Consider the following 19,106-nt stretch of genomic DNA (forward strand, 5'->3'; position numbering starts at 1 on the left):
CACACTCAGGTTACTTTAAGCACAACCTCTGACATATCTCAAGTGAATAATACGCTTGAAACCCTTTTTAATAAATGTTCGTCATTTTCAAAAATTCAGAGAACTCTGGCATATGTTTTTCGTTTTCTCTCAAATCTAAGAAAAAGACATACTAATTCACCTTTAGAATTAGGACCACTGCAGGTTTGTGAAATAAGCTCCTCCACCACTGTGATTGTTAAGTACATACAATCACAGGCCTTTCCTAAAGAATTTCATGAGTTAAAACATCGGAAAATAATCTCTGATAAAACTATCAGGGCACTAAACCCCTTCCTCTCTGAGAAAACTGGGCTTCTTCATGTAGGTGGTAGATTAGAATTTGCCCCTATCTCTTTCGAACAGAAACATCCCTTGCTACTACCATCTAATCATTCAGTTGTCAAATTAATGATAAAACAAATGCATGTTAAATTGGGACATGCAGGTACCTTGACCACGTTGTCAAATTTTCGTTCGAAATATTGGCCTATCTCTGGACTAAGACAAACAAAGAAGATAATACACGACTGTGTGAAATGTTTCCGTTTCATGACACCCAAGTCAACACAACTTATGGCAGATCTCCATCCCGATCGTGTTCTCTCGACAAGACTTTTCCAAAAGGTCTCAGTAGATTACGGAGGTTTTTTTCATGATCCGATCCTCTCATCTTAGAAATGCTCCATTATATAAAGCATACATAGCCTTCTTCATATGTATGACCACCAAATGTGTTCATATCGAACTTGTCACCGGCTTAACAGCTGATGCTTTTATTCTCACCCTTAAAAGATTTATTGCAAGGCGGAGCGCTCCCGAGATTATATGGTCAGACAATGCTACTAATTTCTATGGTGCCCGCAATCAGCTTCTTGAGTTAAACGAACTCTTTAAAAGTAAGAACTTCTCGCAGAGGATTACTAATTTCTGCTCTGAAAACTCTATTCGTTTTAAATTTGGAGTGCCTCGTAACCCTTCTCAATTTGGGTTGCATGAGGTAGGGATTAAAGGTGCCAAATACCATCTTTATCGTCTTGTAGGAAATCTTCGTTTTACCTTTGAAGTTTTTTTATACAATAATTTGTCAAATCGAAGCCATTTTAAACTCAAGACCTATCACTCAGCTCTCAAACGATCCAAATGATCTCTCAGTCTTAACGCCCGGACACTTCCTTGTAGGAAAAAGTCTCACAAGTCCACCAGAACCAGATCTCTCAGAAATACCACAGAACCGTCTTTCCCTCTTTCAGCATATCTCGAAAATTCATCAAACCTTTTGGAAAAGGTGGTCGGTGGAATATTTGCATATGACCCAAAGTAGGAGTAAGTGGAACATCGCTACTGATCCTTTAAAGATAGGTGATGTTGTACTAATTAAAGATGAAGAGACTCCCCCACTCCTCTGGCCTCTGGCAAAGATTATCGAAGTGCTCCCAGGCAAAGACTCTCTTGTTCGAACTGTTAGGGTATCCACACCTAATGGCGAATATCTTAGGTCAATAAAGAAAGTAGCTAGGTTACCCTTTAACCAATAGTGGTACTTTCTGCCAAACATGTATATAGTTTTCTATAGACTTTAGTTTCTCTAGATTTTAAATAGTTTTTAGTTATCTTAGTTCATTACAACAGTACCCCTAATGTATACTGGTTTACCCTCGTTCTCGAAGTAACTATTTGATACCCTATCCTAGTGGCGTAACTCTTCTCGCCCGCCCCCAGTAAGTTCAATTTTTTCACATGCGAAAAATCATGTCATTTTTTCGCTGTATTACTAGCTACCATTCTACCACAATTTTACAATTATTTCCCGTTCTCCAACCCTTCCCACTCACATTTTAACCCCACTCCATTAGAAATACAGACAGTTGTAAGATAGCAAAGAAAGTCTCACTCTCTTGCCTGTTGTCTCTCGATGATAACAGACACTCTCTCTTGACTGCTGACTGTTGCTAGAGACAGTCGTCCTCTCTTTCGCTGAGTCCTACTAGGCAGACGTATTATCTCTCTATCGCTACCTATCGCTTGGTACAGACTTACCACGCTTTTTCTCTACTCTAATTATCTCTCTCGCTTATAGTTACGCGAAAAATACCGCAAGTACTATTTTAAATCGTGTACAGACGCAAATGTGCTATATCTCGTGTGATCTAAGTGTTAGTACCGCGAAACACGTCTTCAGAAACCGGTAACCGGACAGTTTCCCCGTGTGAAGAACAACCGCGACTGAAAGCCTCTAAATACCGCGAGTGTGTGTATGTGCAGCAGAAGAATTGGTAAGACTTTATATAAACTTAATTTGCTATAATCTGTATAACCTTTTACCACATATCCTAATTTATTTGAACCAGCCCTATGTAATACAGTCCTCTTTAACTGAAATTATATTCATAATTTCACATATGTACACCCTTTTTGTACACGCAGTAAAAAGAATTACATCAAATCCCATAGAAACAAGTAAAAAAGTAAAGATTCCAGTTCCACCAAATGTATAGATGAAGCCGATAAGGACTGTCTATACCATGTACGAAGAGCAACACATACCTACATTAAGAGCTCTAAGGCCTGAAGCAACAGCTCAATGTTGACGAAATCCAAATAAGATATAGCCTCACCAGCTTATGGATAATTTTTAAAAGTATGGGCTTTCAATATCGTATAATTGATAGAAGACAAGTAATTATAGAATCTCATAGATTACAAAAACGGCGTTATGAGTATATAACTTCGATAAGAAAATTCCGTTCTGAAAATCGCTCTGATAATTTACCTCGACGAGACATGGTTTGACACACATTCAACGCGACCTAAAGGATTTGCTGATTCCTCCGGTAAATGGAAGACAAAAGCTCCGTCAAATAAAGGGAAAAGAATATCGATTTTATATGCTGAATCAGAAAATCGTTGGGTTCTAAATGCCCTGTGGCTTTCTGCAAAGAATATTAAAGACTCCTGCGTCGACTACCATGAAGATACAATGGTAGAACTTTTTGAAGAATGGTTCAAAAATACTGTTATGCCAAACATTCCTCACAATAGCGTGATAGTAATGGACAATGCAAGCTATCACAGTCACCAACTAAGTAAGTCTCCAAACTCGAATAATACTAAATTGGAAATTCAAAATTACATGGAGACGAATGCTATGTATTTTGATGCATGTTACACCAAACAAGAGCTTTTAGAAGTTTTAAAGGCATTTTCTATAAAAAAAAAGTATATGTTTGTGATATGTTGGCAGAGGAAATGGGACATACAGTGGTGCGGCTTCCACCCTATTATTGTATGTTTAATCCCATAGAACATATGTGGCACGGATTGAAGTCTAACGTGAGTCCAACGATAAGTAGTACTGTTGTAGAGTTAATAAGAAAATGTGTCAATGATATTCTTCCAAGTATTTGAAGAAATTCAGTCCGACACGTAATAAGTAAAGAAAATTCATAAGTTTATGTAGATTATAATGTTATTGAACCGATCATAATTAATTTAGAGGAGGATAGCGACAGCGAAACACAACTATGTGTGGAGTGATACTCTCATCAAATCTACAAATGTAAAGAATAAAAAAAAACGGTTCTTTTCAAAACTACAAATTATTATTAGTGTTTGTTTTTCTATAATCTTTGCAATTAAAATAGATTTAATTTATTTTAAAACTCATTTGAAAACATAAACTTCGGGTATATAAGGTAAAGCAATATATTTTACATCCGTTTTTTTTGTTTTTGCTATCGTAATTATTGTAAATTTTTGTGAAAATTGTAAATTTATTGTAAATTCCGTAAAAAAATTGGAGGTATTCGAAATGTGGCTATATCGGCGTATTCTAAATGGCAGCTCATGAACTTACTTAAAATTCATCTTAAAAGAAAAACATTGTATTTGGGCCACATACTTCGAAATCATAAATACTCTCTTCTACACGTCATCAGGCAGGGAAGAGTAGAGGGAAGAGAAGGCTTGTGAAGAAAGAAGAAATCTTGGCTAAGGAATAATAGAGATTGGACAAACCTTACTGTTGAACAGATATTTCACATTGCAAAAGATATGGAAGCGTTTAAAGAAGTGATCGCCAACCTTCGTTAGAAGACGGTACAATAAGAAGAAGAAGAATGTATTATTTGTATTATATATATTATTTATTATTTTCCTTCCAGTTATATTCTCTGTCTTGAACTATGTAATGTAGCTTTAACAGTCTCATCATTAACAGTCATCATTATGACTTTGACAACTTTGACGAATATTGTTTGTATTTATTGTCAATTTTTTTCTTGCTAGACCTCACTAAACGATTCAAAGCTGCTTTTCTAATTTATATACTTGCTTATCATCTGTTTTATTGCAGATTATACAAACAGATTGGAAAATGAAAAGTAAAACTAATATTGCTTTTACAGTTTTATCATGAGTACCTATAACTAAATTTGCTTCTGTAAATGTGTTTCTTTACAAGAATAGAGAATTAAAACAAAAAATTTAATTATTCATAAAATTATTTTTAATAATATTTAGTTTTCATACTTTAATTTTGCTTAAACTTAATCTGGTTGCTAAGGCAGCACACTCCTGTACTTTTTAAAAATCTTTATTAGGCCGATTTTGTACAACTTCTCGTTGCATAAAAACAATTTACATTTTCTAATAATTTTTTTTTATTAACCTTGATTAAAAGTCCGTGTTTATAATTTAAAAACTCAAATCAATCACAATAACAGTTCTTCCACTACAGGAAAAAGACAAAACAATGTTTTTTGTAGAAAACTTTACAAGCACCACGTATTCAGAGATGAAATGATAGTGACGAATTTTATTGCTGTCCTTTGCGCATCGGAGGTGGAGTTTAATAGTAAAAAAATTAAGTCTTGAGCTATATTTGACGTGTAGTACCTACGACTCAACGATAGAACAAGAATTCAAATAACAACCAAGAAATTTTTATGTAGTTTTATGAAGAGAACAAGACCAAAACTCCAATAAAATATATAGCAAAAGTACAGTATTGAACCTACACAAAATTCTACTAAAATTTATTGAGTGTTAATAATATGTAGGTAAGTTTCAATAATTTACAAAAATAACTGCTTATTTTAAAATTAAATTAAAAAATAAAATAAAGTATATATTAATTCAATTTAAAACAATAAGTGTGAACTGCACACTAACTTAACTTATGTCAAAGCAGGTGAAAAAACTTGGTATACAACGAATAATCAGCAAAACACATAACTCATATTAAAAGGCCAAGATATTCATAATGCATTTATATTGCACAATAATGATATTTATTATCGATTTTATTTTGTTCATAACATAATAACAAAACTTACCATCTGAGAGATCTCCTCCACTGGATGCATTACTTGACGTTGTCTCGGGCTTCCACTGTATACCCAAGTCTTCCTCGGAATACGCTGCTTTCCATATCTCCAACTGAGCATGAAGAATCATACCACCCTGAATAAAAAAAATAAATTATTTTTTTTATATAAAACTGATTACATATGATAATTTTTCGACTGTTCTAACAACCATTCAAATTTCGTCATTTTGTGTCATGTGGAACAATTTCACCCAATCATGTCAACATTAGACTGATAATTGCATTCAGTGCAATTTTCAATCCCTATGACAACACGATCGAGTTTGACAACTTCATCCAAATAAATTTCAAAATGTCACGTTTCGGCAATGAGAATGTTCAAAGTATAAATGCGCTAATCAAAGAAAAGGTTCCCAGAAATACAACCTACAGTCACAAATATATTTGGGGAATATTCATGGAATTTTGCTGCGGGCGAGAATATGAGTTGAATGAACATAGAAGGCAGAAACTACAAGCAGATCCATGTAAACGTAAGGCCAGTTCAGTTTCGTTAAATTGGTCGGAAATTAACAAAATATTATTGCTTTGGGATGAAGATACCCCTGAAGGTCTTATGCGTAAATTTTACCATATTGCTGCTGTAGAATTAGCGTGGCGAGGAGGAGAGGCAGTTGCTTGTCTGGTGGATTTTTTTCAAATCGAGAAAAATAACGATGACACTCCAACAAATCGCATTGAATACAATCCGGTATTCAGTAAAACGTGCCAAGGTGGTTCTAAAAGCTGTGTAAGTAGTAAATGGTTGGTTATCAATAGTGAGAGACAAAGATGCCTTGTAAGTCTTTTTCATGAACTGATATCAAAACAAGGCGACAATATTACCTCACCACGACTGTTCTTAAAACCAAATCGACACTGGAAAAATGAAACTGACAAATGGTACGATAATGTACCTGTTGGAAGAAATACAATGAATGGATGGACTAAATCTTCTGCTGAAGCAATTGGCTTGAATGTAAAGGAGAAAAAGATAAATCACTCGAATAGATCAACTGCTGTTAGCGAATTAGCAAAAAGTGGTGTAGAAGAACAACAATTGCTAAAAATTACTGGTCATGGCAATCAGAATTCTATAAAACCATACTTGAATCTCGATCAAGAACACCACAACAAGATTATAAATATTATGCGTGGTAATAGATCTTCTATAGTAGAGAACAGCAACGAATCTAATGTTAACTTAAATTTTAATAATTGTACTTTCACTAACTATACTTTTAATAAATAAATGTTTCGTTATGTTGAGTTATGATTTTTTTTTTTTTTCGAAAAATTATCCGCCGAATATCCCTCGGACATTCATGAATGCCTCATAATTTCATGACAAATTTCTCAAGCTCGTTGCTTGGTAACAGCACTCAGCCTTCGGCTTCGTACTATTACCAAGGAACGAGTTAAGATTGTCATGAAATTATCTCGTCTGTTATCAATGTCCTAGGCATATTACTACTGAAAACAATTTTGACATTGTTTACTAAAGACCCAAAACTTGACTATTTGGAACAGCAGCATTCAGTGAATTAATTTTTGAATGTCATCATTTTATAAACTTAAGCATCGCTACAGATTTCATAGCTAAAAGATTTCTAGACCTCTACCAATTACAACTCAAAAGATTGTCTTCAATGTTTCTTTCTAAATTTCTTTTTTTTTTAATTTTTTTTCAAGATTTATCTGAACCTTTATGTTTTTTTACCTCATATAGTTGAATGAATTAAATATTCTGTACAAATAATTCCATTCTTTGTCTATTTTAATAGATGAACAAGTAAAAAAAGCCTTCCTGTTTTTTTGTACTGTTTTTTATTTACTTTTTTTGCTCAAGCTTTTCGAGCAAGTATGCTCGAAAAACAGTCAGTGCTTCAAATGCAATATGGGAATTTAAGAAATGTGTGATCATACCTTGTAATGAGAGTCTCTTTTTAGAGAGATTACAAAACAATCACAACAGTTTAGTTAATCAAGAAAATATATATGCAATAAAAAATCTTTTCTTGATTCTTTGTAACATTTCAGGTCCGGGGACAGAAAAAAAAAATACCGATTTCAGTCGGAAGGAGCATTGCTCACAGGAAAGTCAGTTTTACTGATTTTGCTGGAATTTTAGGCACAGCTGCTACAGCGCTAGTATTGAAACATAGGAAAGGAAGCTTCAGATGGAGAGGACTGAAACGAGCTTTTGCAAATTCAGATGATGAACTTAATGACATACATGATGAAGAGAAAGCAAGTGAATTTAATAAAAAACTTAACGGGCTATACGTGAATACGTTTTATATTTCTATAACAACAATTCATAATGAAAGTTAAAGGCAAAAGGGTTAAGATCAACGTGTTAAAGTCACTGAAGTGTCGGAAATGGAAATAATTAGATAACTGTTATTAGAATATTTTTTCAATGTCACCAGTAAAGTTATGAGTTTGAGTATGAGATTATAGGTTTAATGTTATAAGCGCAAATATACTTAAATTTTTTAACTAATAAAAATTTAATATTTTGAAATTTTACTAATTGTGCTAAACGTGCCTAACAATATTAAAAATCTAAAATATCTACAACCACGAAATCTTAAAATTTAAAATGGTGTAGGGTTTATTGGCCTCAAAGAAATTTGACTATAAATAAACCTGAAATTGACTGGAATAAAGTAAACCCATCATTTAGTCTCCTTTGCACCACAGTTAAAACGGACGTATTGCAGTATAATATTTTAAAATTAGGTGAATATATACTTTAACACCTCTAGTATTCATTTAAGCAATCGCATCATCTTTTTTATCGTTTATAAAGTATGTATTATAAACTAAATAAAGTAACGTCAAACATGTGGAGCAAAATAGGTTACCAAAGTAAAGTTATTAATGAAATAATCGAAAGAAACTGAAATAACCTTTAGCTCCCTTCTTTATACTCGCCAGTGTAAATCATTCTCGCCTAGATTACAATACATAAATATTTCGAAAAATCCAAATAAGTTTGATTGTACTAATAACATGAAATCTGACATTGTTTTACTTTACAACTTTCTAAAACAATTAATTTTTTGCACAAACTTTCATAACTTATGTAACCCCTTTGAGATATATATTTTTATCGAAAAACTGAATTGTCAAAATTGCATAATGGTTCCTGATATCAAGCAACGGGTATTTCCAAGTTACGAAGCAAAATAACGGCCGCCAAGAAAACTCATTCGTGCACATCAACCGACGTAAAATCGCATTCCGCGGCCATTTTTAGTGGTCAAGTAGGTCGCTTAAGAAAGACTTTCTCTTCTTGGACGACGATGTAATAGTAGAAAATATTGTTTCTCTTCTTCGAACAGTCCCCCCGTTCCCCTCTGACAAGAATTTGTTGTGAAGGACGGACAACGACATTGCTGCTGGCGAAAATCGAAGAATCTGTTTTAAATGTGTTCTAGAACTTGAACATTTATTTTTTGTGTTATTCAAATATACTTGTCGATGTGGCCTGGCTAATTTTTAATGCAAATGTAAAGAAAGCCACCGACTTGAATAATATATTTTATTTTAACGAGAGAAGTAAGCGTTAATTTAATTATGAACTCAAAATTTACTAAAATATTACAAAAGAGAATAAAATGTGTTATATGTACATAATATATGCGTATTATCTATGTACATATAGAGCTGTATATGTAATCATATTAGGTTTTAGTTATATTTTATAGGAAGTATAATGATCTGTGTTTAGGTTGAAGAGTACTGGTTTCTGGTTTATACCGTCTTAGCTATCGTGCCCTAAAATTTCACAATGGCAGTTAAAGTTCAAATGACCATTCCAATGCTTCGGACTGTTGCTTTTTGATACGTCTATAATAATTATAGTTATCTGATGATACTTATGACGGTGTAGTTACGTTAAAAATATGGTTTTTTTAGAATATACTTATATTTAAATTTTTTACCGGATTTGTGGTAATGGATCCATAATATGGATACTTATTGATTACACTCATTGTTAAGGCCCGTCTTTAGCAACATAACATGTTATCAACAATGTTTTCAACATGTTGCTGAATTTCTACTAAAAATCAACTTATTGCTTTTTATTTCAACATTATTTGTTACAATCCAATATTGACTAATAAAAAAACTGACTGGGAGAGCTTTAAAATAAACCTTGAACACAAAATTAATCTTGCTGTGCCATTGAGAAGCACGAGGCAACTTGATGACGAATTAGAAGTTTTTATAAAAAATATCCAACAGGTAGCTTGGGAAAATACTCCCACAATAACTTCTAGAACAAAAAGGAACAACTATCCAAAAGAAATCAGAGAACTCATAGTAGAAAAAAGTTGTTAAGAAAAAAATGGCAGCAATACAGAGCTCCACGAAACAAAACTAGTCTAAATAATGCTACACAAAAACTAAAAAGGGAGATAGAGAATATAAAAAATTCAACAATTTTAATCCTTTTTAAGTAACTTAACAGCTGACCAGAACACAGATTAATCATTATGGAAGGGCAACAGAAGGAATGAAGAGACCAATTATTTATTCTCCTTCTATCAAGTTGGAAAACGGCAACTGGGCTAGAAGTAACGAACAGAAAGCAGAACGATTTGCAGATAATTTAGAAAGCACGTTCAAACCCAACGACAATGATGGTGAAGAACTGAGATGGGAAGAATCATTCCAAACTGAAGAAAGAATAACGTTGACATAATTTAAAGAAATATCAACAGAGATAAAAGAGAATATAAATCCTAAGAAAGCTCCAGGATATGATCTCGTTACAGAAGAACTATTAAAAAATCTACCAAGAAAAGCCATAGCTAAGCTGACACACCTAATAGATGCTGCTTTTTAGATTGAGATATGTTCCCAGACTCTGGAAAGTAGCCGAAGTGATTATGATCGCCAAACCAGGTAAATCTCCTAATGAAGTGACATCCTATCGACCAATATCACTCCTTTCGTTGATGTCAAAACTATTTGAAAAACTTCTATTGAAAAGATTAAAACCAATAATAAAAGGAAAAAATCTTATACCAAATCATCAATTTGGTTTCAGAAATCAACAGTCCACTATAGATCAAGTTTACAGAATAACGAACATAATAGAAAAAACATTAGAAGAAAAGAAAGTCTGCTCTGCAATCTTCTTGGACGTAGCACAGGCGTTTGATAAAGTCTGGCATGACGGTTTAAACTATAAACTAAGAACGTTCATGCCTAAACAGTATTCAGAAATCTTGAAATCATAAATTGCGAATAGATATTTCAGAGTAAAACAAGAAGAAGTGTACACCGACTTAAGGGAGATCAAAGCTGGCGTGCCACAAGGGACTGTCTTAGGTCCGGTCCTGTACCTATTGTGTACGTATGACATTTCAGAGCTAGAACAAAACACTATTGCCACCTTCGCGGATGATACAGCCATACTAGCGATAGGAGACACTAGTGAGGAAGCGACTGATAAGTTGCAACTATCAGTAAATAAAATACATAACTGGACCAGAAAATGGCGAATAAAATTAAATAAGACTAAATCTGCACACATTAACTTTACAAATAAAAAAATAGAAAATTTCCTAGTTAGCTATGAATGATACCCAAATTCCTTATGCAACATCAGCAAAATACTGGAGCATCACCCTAGACGCGAAGCTGCGCTGGAAAGTCCACGTCAAAAAGAAAAGAGGGGAGCTTGATATTAGATATAAGAAATTGTATTGGCTGATTGGAAAAAATTCAACATTATCAATTCATAATAAATTGTCCATCTACAAGCAAGTACTGAGGCCAGTATAGGTATATGGGTACTAGAGATTTCAAAACAAAGTACTGAGAAACATTGTTGATGCTCCTTGGTATATCCGTAACAGCAACCTCCACCAGGACCTGGGTATGGAAACTGTGATCGAAATAATCAAGAGAACAGAAGTCACGAGCAGAGGCTGCATAGTCATGCGAATGTCGAGGCAATCCAGCTTCTTGACAACACTGAACTAAAGAGAAGACTCATAAGGACAAAACCATTTGAGTTGGTGTAAATGTGTAACAGTTTCGTGTAAAAAGCAGAGTATAGTGCTGTGAAGTTATTGCATGTTAGTTGTAGTGTATTAATTGATAGATAAAATAAGAGTAAGCCATAAGGTAAGCCCTTAGATTTAATTATTTGCTGTTTATTAAGTTAGGTCAGAAAATTACTGATAATTGGTCATTTGTGACCAGATAGTAGTATACAAACACCGCACAGGTGTTAAAAAAAAATATTTGTTACCATTCGATGAGCAATATAGATAAAATTATGTTGGCAACAATGTTTTGCAATATGTTGGCGCTACGTCCTCACCTTAATGTTTTTAAATCTATTTTTTAGTTGTATTATAGGCCGGATATGAGTCACCATTGTATTTATTTTTAGTTATTTTCGTTATGTTTAAAGTTTGATAAAGAAATTGAGTGGCCAAAAGAAGCAACTATGCATTTAATAGATTTATTTATAGACGGTGTATATATATACATCATATATATGTAGTATAGAGGGTGCTGCCACATATATTACAAAAATGGTCAAATTAAGAGTAGTACATTTACCCAGATAGCAATAACAACGAAAACACAAAAAGAGGTAGCAAAAGTTTCAGAAGGAAGTGAAGAAAAGTAAATCTAATTCAAAAGAGGAAATTAATGACATTAACGTGAGCAAGTGGTAACATTTAAGAGTTTAATGTTTTAAAAAATAAAAACAAGCCACGTCCTACTGTTGAAGGTGCAGGTTAACACTCCGTTAGTAGCGTGTGTGACAGGGGTCAACCACGCCTATTTTTACCATTGTACCCAACTGGCTCAGTTGGGCCTTATTACTACGCATGTAGCTTCATATCAGGGTTAAATAAGTAAACTGATTGCCTCAGTTGTTTCAGATCAGCCATGAGTTTAGTTGTTGTTGTTAGATAAACGTTATTGGTTGACGCTCGTCATCCGTGCGACTAACTACGTTACTATTTGCGATCAGGTAGGTACATGTTTTAAAGTTTTTAATTGTTTGAAATATTTATACAATATTTATATTTTTTGTTTAAGGTTTTGTAGTACAATATTTTTATTTGTGTATTAAAGTGTTATGCAAAAAAAATCAGAAAATGTCAGCAGAAAAAACGAAAAATAGAGCGTACCAAGGATCCAATTAAGTGGATGTAGTGGTATAATCTTCTCAGTAGCGAATAAAGTGATAATGATGTACCAGATGACAATGTAGACCACGACGAGGAAGATCGTATTGAAGAAAATATGAGTGAGTCAAATTCGGAACACGAAGTAGACGATTCGCAGTTTAAAGATGAGAGTGAGCATGTAGATAAATATCCGCTGAAACCATCCAGTATTTAATCTAGAGCATGTAATATTGTTATGTATCTACCTGGACCAAAACACAAGGCTCGTAAAACATGAAATGAACTAGATATCTGGGAACTATATTTTGACGATGCTTATACGATGTTTAGAGTTATAACCACTTGGTCGAATATCTTGAAAAGATAAATTAGGAGAAAATTTTTTTCATGAAAGAGATTCAAGAAATACGGCAACTGTTAAAAAAAATCTTTCATTGGATTGCTTTTTCTAATAGGTTCGTTGTGGTATTCTAGAAAAAATCTCAGGGACTTTCAACCGAAAATTGCCTAGACTCCTGTTATTTATCGATGATCGAGAAGCGATTTAGATTTTTGTTGCGATATATTAGGTTCGATAATAATACATGAAGAGAAATTGATACATTAGCTTCCATCAGAGAAGTTATGACTATATTTAATAACAACTGTAAACATATATTGCTGGCAACTATATAACAGTCGACGAACAATTATTGGCCTTTAGAGGCAGATGTTCATTTCGACAGTACATTCCTAGTAAACCTGGTAAGTATGAATTGAAAGTTTTTGCTTTATTTGATAGCCATACAGCCTATAGAGTCAATCTGGAACCATAATGTTGGAATAGAGCCTGACGGACCTGACCGAGTAAGTAATTCTGCAGAAGATATTGTTTTACGTTTAATAGAACCGATAAATAATACAAATAGGAACATTACCGGTGATAATTGGTTCACTAGCCTCTCTTTATTACAAAAATTAAACGATAAAAAGCTAACTTACGTTGGAACAATTCGCAAAAATAGAACCATTTTCGGTTTTCACAATGATTGTTAAATAGTATCATATTGTACTAAGCCCTCAACAGTGGTTCTATTATTATCTAGTACGCATTTCGAATATGCTATAAATAACTCAACGCACGACAAACAGAAACCAGAGATAATGTCGTTCTATAATATGACAAAGGTAGGCGTTGATCTTGTTGATTAACTTTGAGCAAAAAATAACGTCGGTCGCAATTCTAGAAGTTGGCCTGAGGTACTCTTTTACGATATTTTAAATATAGCCGCTATTAATTCCTTATGTATTCATACGTACCATGCTGCACGTATGGATAAACGACGGGAGTGAAACGTGTTTACGGGAGAGTAGACCACAAATATTAAGGGGGGAAACGGTACTACTCGTTGCGATGGTTCTCGTCTTTAGATTTTGTGTTTTTCTATTATGAATTTTCTATTTCTCTTCGCTAACTGTGAACCGGTAAAGAGCGCCTCTCCACGCTTCGTGTGATCCCGGCTTTAGAGTATAATATAATATAGTTCGATTCCTAATAAATGACACTACTAAAATAATTAATTTAGAAGTTATTGCCCACAATTCCATCGCTGTAGTTACTATACATTGCTATTATGGTTGGGCTTATTTCGTTTTTTTTTTAATTTTCACGAACCCACCAATCCTCAATTAATTATTCGCACTTGAATATACAGCTCCGCCATACTTCTGGAGGTAAAATTGAAAGTGTTTTGCTATTCTTATTTTTTATTGCAGATCTTAATTTTCATTTGCTAATTCTTAAATTCCTGATTTTAAAGGACTTTTAAAGGACCTTTATTTTTTTTTTCCACAATAAAGTACTTATGTGGTTTTAAATAAGAATATCTATATTTAAAACAAGTATTGGTATTTTCAATAAAAACAACATGAACATTTTTTTAATTAAAAATATAATATGTAGACAAATCAAAACAATACATTCAGCTAAAATCACCTTAACCGCCCTACCTGTAAAAGCGTAAGGGATATCGGCGTTGCTGAGGGCTAAATGTGATTTTAATCGTTTCTTCAAATTGAACTACTTTTATACCCTTTTGTTTTTTTTTCAAAATAAATTTGACAATAATTAAAAAATTTTCGTATTGAGGGTCACCATTTTCGTAGTTATGATATTTAAACCTGTCTATTTCCTAGAATTTGTGAGTTGTCAATTGCTGCTACCCACCCAAAGCACCAACTTATATTATTTTTTAGTGGGTTAGTTGAATCGTGGGTTATTTATTTTATCAAAAAGTCGTGTAAGTTCACTGAATAAACTTTGATATGAAACTTAATAAATCTAAATTACCCGATAGAAATAAAAGTTTAGGTCAACAGAGTTTAGGTTATGTTAAGTTAATTTTAAGTAATGTATTATTCACAAAAAAGTAATTACGGTTTGTGCATCAATAATTTTGTTTGCTGTTAATCTTTAAAAATTCACAAAATAATGTCATTACAATCCTCAAAAATAACTTTTGATATGTATGAGTGTCATCAAAGATTTAATTAGCCAATTTAGTGAAATATTCGGAATGTTCTAAGAATAAAAAAGTAATCGAATTGGAATGCCACACTACAAAAAATACGAGAAATTTTTAATGGCAGTGACTTGACACCTGATGAATATTCATGAACAACTAAAGAACCTACAGTGGCAGGCAAATACATTTTATAACATTGCTTGCATTTGAATCAAGTTATCAGATTATCTAATTAATGTTTAAGAAAGAGAATGCTTTAAAATATAGAACATTTAATAACCTGGAAAATAAAAAGGTAAGCTAAGTATACACGTATACGTAATATATATATATATATATATATATATATATATATATATATATATATATATATATATATATATATATATATATATATATATATATATATATATATATGTATATATAATTTCAGTGAAAATTCCGTCATAAAATACTAATTTTTGTCTGAATCCAATTCAATATTTTTTTAGTTTTGTGACTTTCTCTTTGTATCTGTGCTATTTCCTTTGTTTTATAATTCTTAAGTTTCCTAAATACCTTACGTTATATATTTCTCTCTATTTTTAATACATTTACTTTATAGTTTTATTTATTAATGCTTTAATTTGATGTTTAATTCTGTATTGGTGATCTAAATGTTCTCATTATTCACTCATTTTATATTGGCTGATTAAAAACTTTAGGTACGCCAATTTTAATATAATTCTAGGAATATATATTCGACATTCGATATCGCCAATAAACAGAAGACGACACTTCGCAAAAAATAATAATTGATTGCTATGGAAACTGTCAACAACATAAGTTATTTATGCTGGGCATGCAAAAAAAGAACCGAAATAAAACCAAAATTTTGGACAGCATTGTAAAAAATCAAATATGGGCTATAAAAACGTCAAAAAGAAGGTGGATGTAGGGTAAAAAATCAGAAAAAATTAGCAATAACCTAAACGTCCTAATGTAATTTTGGGAAATACAGCTGGTATTACTGGATATACTATAAATAAAATACTTGTAAAATCATCAAAAAAAAATTGAGAATAAGTGGACTCTGGTCTTGGCAAAGTAAATAAAAGACACGGGTAAAATATATAAAACAAACTTCAAGAAAATAGGTCCGATACTGATCTTTGAGGTGTTCAGAAAGCAAGCAAAAGAAGCTGCAGCAAAAGACAAAGTAGAAGCGTATAAAAATATATCCGATTAAACCGGAAAAGTGAAAGAAAGATAGATATGTAGAGTAATCAAACAGAAAAAAGGCACCAGATTTTAGTAACTTGTCAATATACTTGTCCCAGACGAAATAATGACATACTAGTGCACAAAGAGGATTTCAAAAGCGATGGGAAAATACTTTGCCAGATTATTAAGGGAATAATTTGCCAAAAAATCACTAAAGCTCACAGAGACAGTAACAGCCAATTGCGGATAAAGCTATTTGCCTTGGCGAGTAACTTCTAACTTGTGGGGGGGAGACTTTCAAAGAAATACCAACCAAAAGACATAGACATGAAAAAGAATAAAACCAAACTACATAAAAGATATACGTAATAGGTTTTCTTTAAATTTGGGCTGTCTTGGGGGGGAGTTTCCCTTTTTCACCGCCCGTGTAGCCGCCCCGTGTAATCAAAATAACAAACTAAGAAGTTATACAAACTTTATTCCACAATATAATAAAGATAGGTTGGACAGTTGGACTAAAACATATCTCAGAATAATTGTGAACAGCATTAAGATTAACATATGCAGGGAGAAGCAGTATCTTGTTATCTGTGTACAAAACAAATAAGATGTTCAATGATTTACATTGTAGATGACTGTAAAACTGATTGGCCATATCTTTAAAATAGGAAAAGAGTAATTGATGCACGGGTATGCTAGAAAACTAATTATCCAAAATCACTTTGAATTTATACAAGGCGTATCACCAAACGACACAATTTTAATTATAAGGCAGCTAATCGAAAAATATAGGAATCGGCGCTTAAACAGTATTTATGAACCAATTTAACTTATTTATTGATACCTAACTTTACCACGTCACACAAACATGGTGTTGTAGATAATTGTATCAAAACTGTTTCGATTTTTTTGCTATACGTAAGATTTTGTCTTCAATGTGTGTTTCTCGCTAGTTTTTTTCGTACAAGAACTCGAATTTGCAGCATATTATGACATGTTTTCAAGTAACGGTTTTTCAGACTATACAATAAACGCAGTTTTTTTAGGGGCTGATATTATAGTAATTGAGTATGAAGAGGAAAGTAAACAAAAAAAAACACAAAAAGGTTTAAAACCAGATAGTAGCAGCAGATAGTAGTAGCAAAATGGAAAAATAAGAGCAAAACAATTGTCAATTAATATTAAATGTATTTTGTGATATTGTAAATCATTGTCGTTTGTAAGTTTTAAAATGGATCGAGATAAATCAATGAGAAAATTTGGTCATTCATTATTAAATTTTTTAATTCTGGAAAATTCAATTCGGAAATCGCAAATATATTGTCATTTTCACGGTATAGAGTAGGAAATATAGTCACAAGATACAAAACTACAGGTTCGGTCGAGACAAAATCTAGAAATGTAGGAAAAAGTAAAATAACCGAAGCAGATTGAACGGCATTAAGACGAATTATATTTAAAATTGCCGTGCAACTTCTCTAGAGGTAAGTATTTTGTGGAGTAACCTTGCTGTAAGACACGCATCTAGATCAACATATCACCAAGAGGCCCACAAATTAGAATTTGGTACTTACAAAGTAAGTTATATAGTTGATATATATATAAGTGTAAGTTATATAGTTGATATGTATATATTATATAGTAGTGAAAAAATCAGTAAAAATTTATTTTAAAAAAGTGATGGATTCGACCGTTACTTGATGGAAATTCATTTTATATAACAATAAAACAATACAAAAATTAATTTTGTTTCAGGCTACCGAAGTAAAATCTATTTTTAATATTACAACAGAAAAAAAATAGTTTCAAATGGTCAAAAGAGCATAAAAATTGGACACATTCACGATGAAGTCTTAATATGACTCCATATTTGAGGTGTGTGTTGAAGACAGTAGGAGTCGTGGCATTAAAAATAAAGCTTTTCATTCCGACTGCCTCAAGAAAAAAGTCAAATTTCCTGCGTCTGTCATGATCTGCGACAGCACATCATCATAGTTGTGAGAAAGTTGAATTTAATCGATGGGATTGTAAATAATGAAAAATATTCTGATATATAATAATATTAAGATTTTAGAAGAATCTGTTTTACCGATTATGGAGTTAAGTGTAAGATCTGCGTAAGATTTTATCCTTCAACAGGCCGATTCAGGTTGCCATACTTTAAAAAATAATTTAAAATTTATTGTAGTCCATGGTATATCACTCTGCAATGGGTTTCCATCAGTCCCGATTGGTCTCCGATGGAAACTTTGTGGCGCGAAATATAAAAAAGCGTTGAGAAGACATCAGGTTCGTCAATGTATTGAAATAAAAATTACAAAATATATGAGATTTAGTTACCTCAGAATTTGGACAGAACTTGGTAAACACTTGTAACGTTATAAACGTCACATCTTTATTAATTTATAGTTAAATAATTATTTTATTATAATTTCTTTATTAATTTATTAGTTCCTTTACCTTCAGTTACTTTTTTACTATTTTTTCTTCAAAAAGTAGTTGGCGCCTTCTTTCTCTTTCTGTCCCATAGAATAAATATTCGCCCTCTCTCTTTCTGCCCAAAAGACTAAATATTCTGTTCTATGTTGACAGAAGAGCTAATTCCATCATAGACATACGTCCTATGGCATCTATGCTAAACTTCATTGCAGTCTCCCACTTACCTTCTGTCAATCAGCTTTCAAACGTAGTGGGATATGTTTTTTGTCTGCTTCTGAGATTTATAAAACAAGGTAAAAATTATTATAAGGTTCATTTTATCGTCTGCAGAATTCTCTTGGGGTGAGTACTTTTATTGTAATCTATATTCTATAATTTTGACAGCATTTTCAATATTCG

At 32.5% G+C, this 19,106-nt stretch overlaps 1 protein-coding gene across 2 annotated transcripts in view; it reads right to left on the bottom strand.

Moving 5' to 3' along the window:
• Ets98B (DNA-binding protein Ets98B) overlaps window positions 1-19,106 on the bottom strand; it is a 144,089-nt gene that overhangs the window by 14,195 nt on the left and 110,788 nt on the right. For both annotated transcript variants that reach the window (XM_072525928.1, XM_072525929.1), the window contains exon 4: window positions 5,355-5,481. In XM_072525928.1, the coding sequence (XP_072382029.1) occupies window positions 5,355-5,481 (127 nt within the window). The remainder of the gene's footprint in view (window positions 1-5,354; window positions 5,482-19,106) is intronic.

Source organism: Diabrotica undecimpunctata, chromosome 3 (assembly GCF_040954645.1).
Source record: "Diabrotica undecimpunctata isolate CICGRU chromosome 3, icDiaUnde3, whole genome shotgun sequence".
In the NCBI taxonomy this organism is placed as follows: domain Eukaryota; kingdom Metazoa; phylum Arthropoda; class Insecta; order Coleoptera; family Chrysomelidae; genus Diabrotica; species Diabrotica undecimpunctata.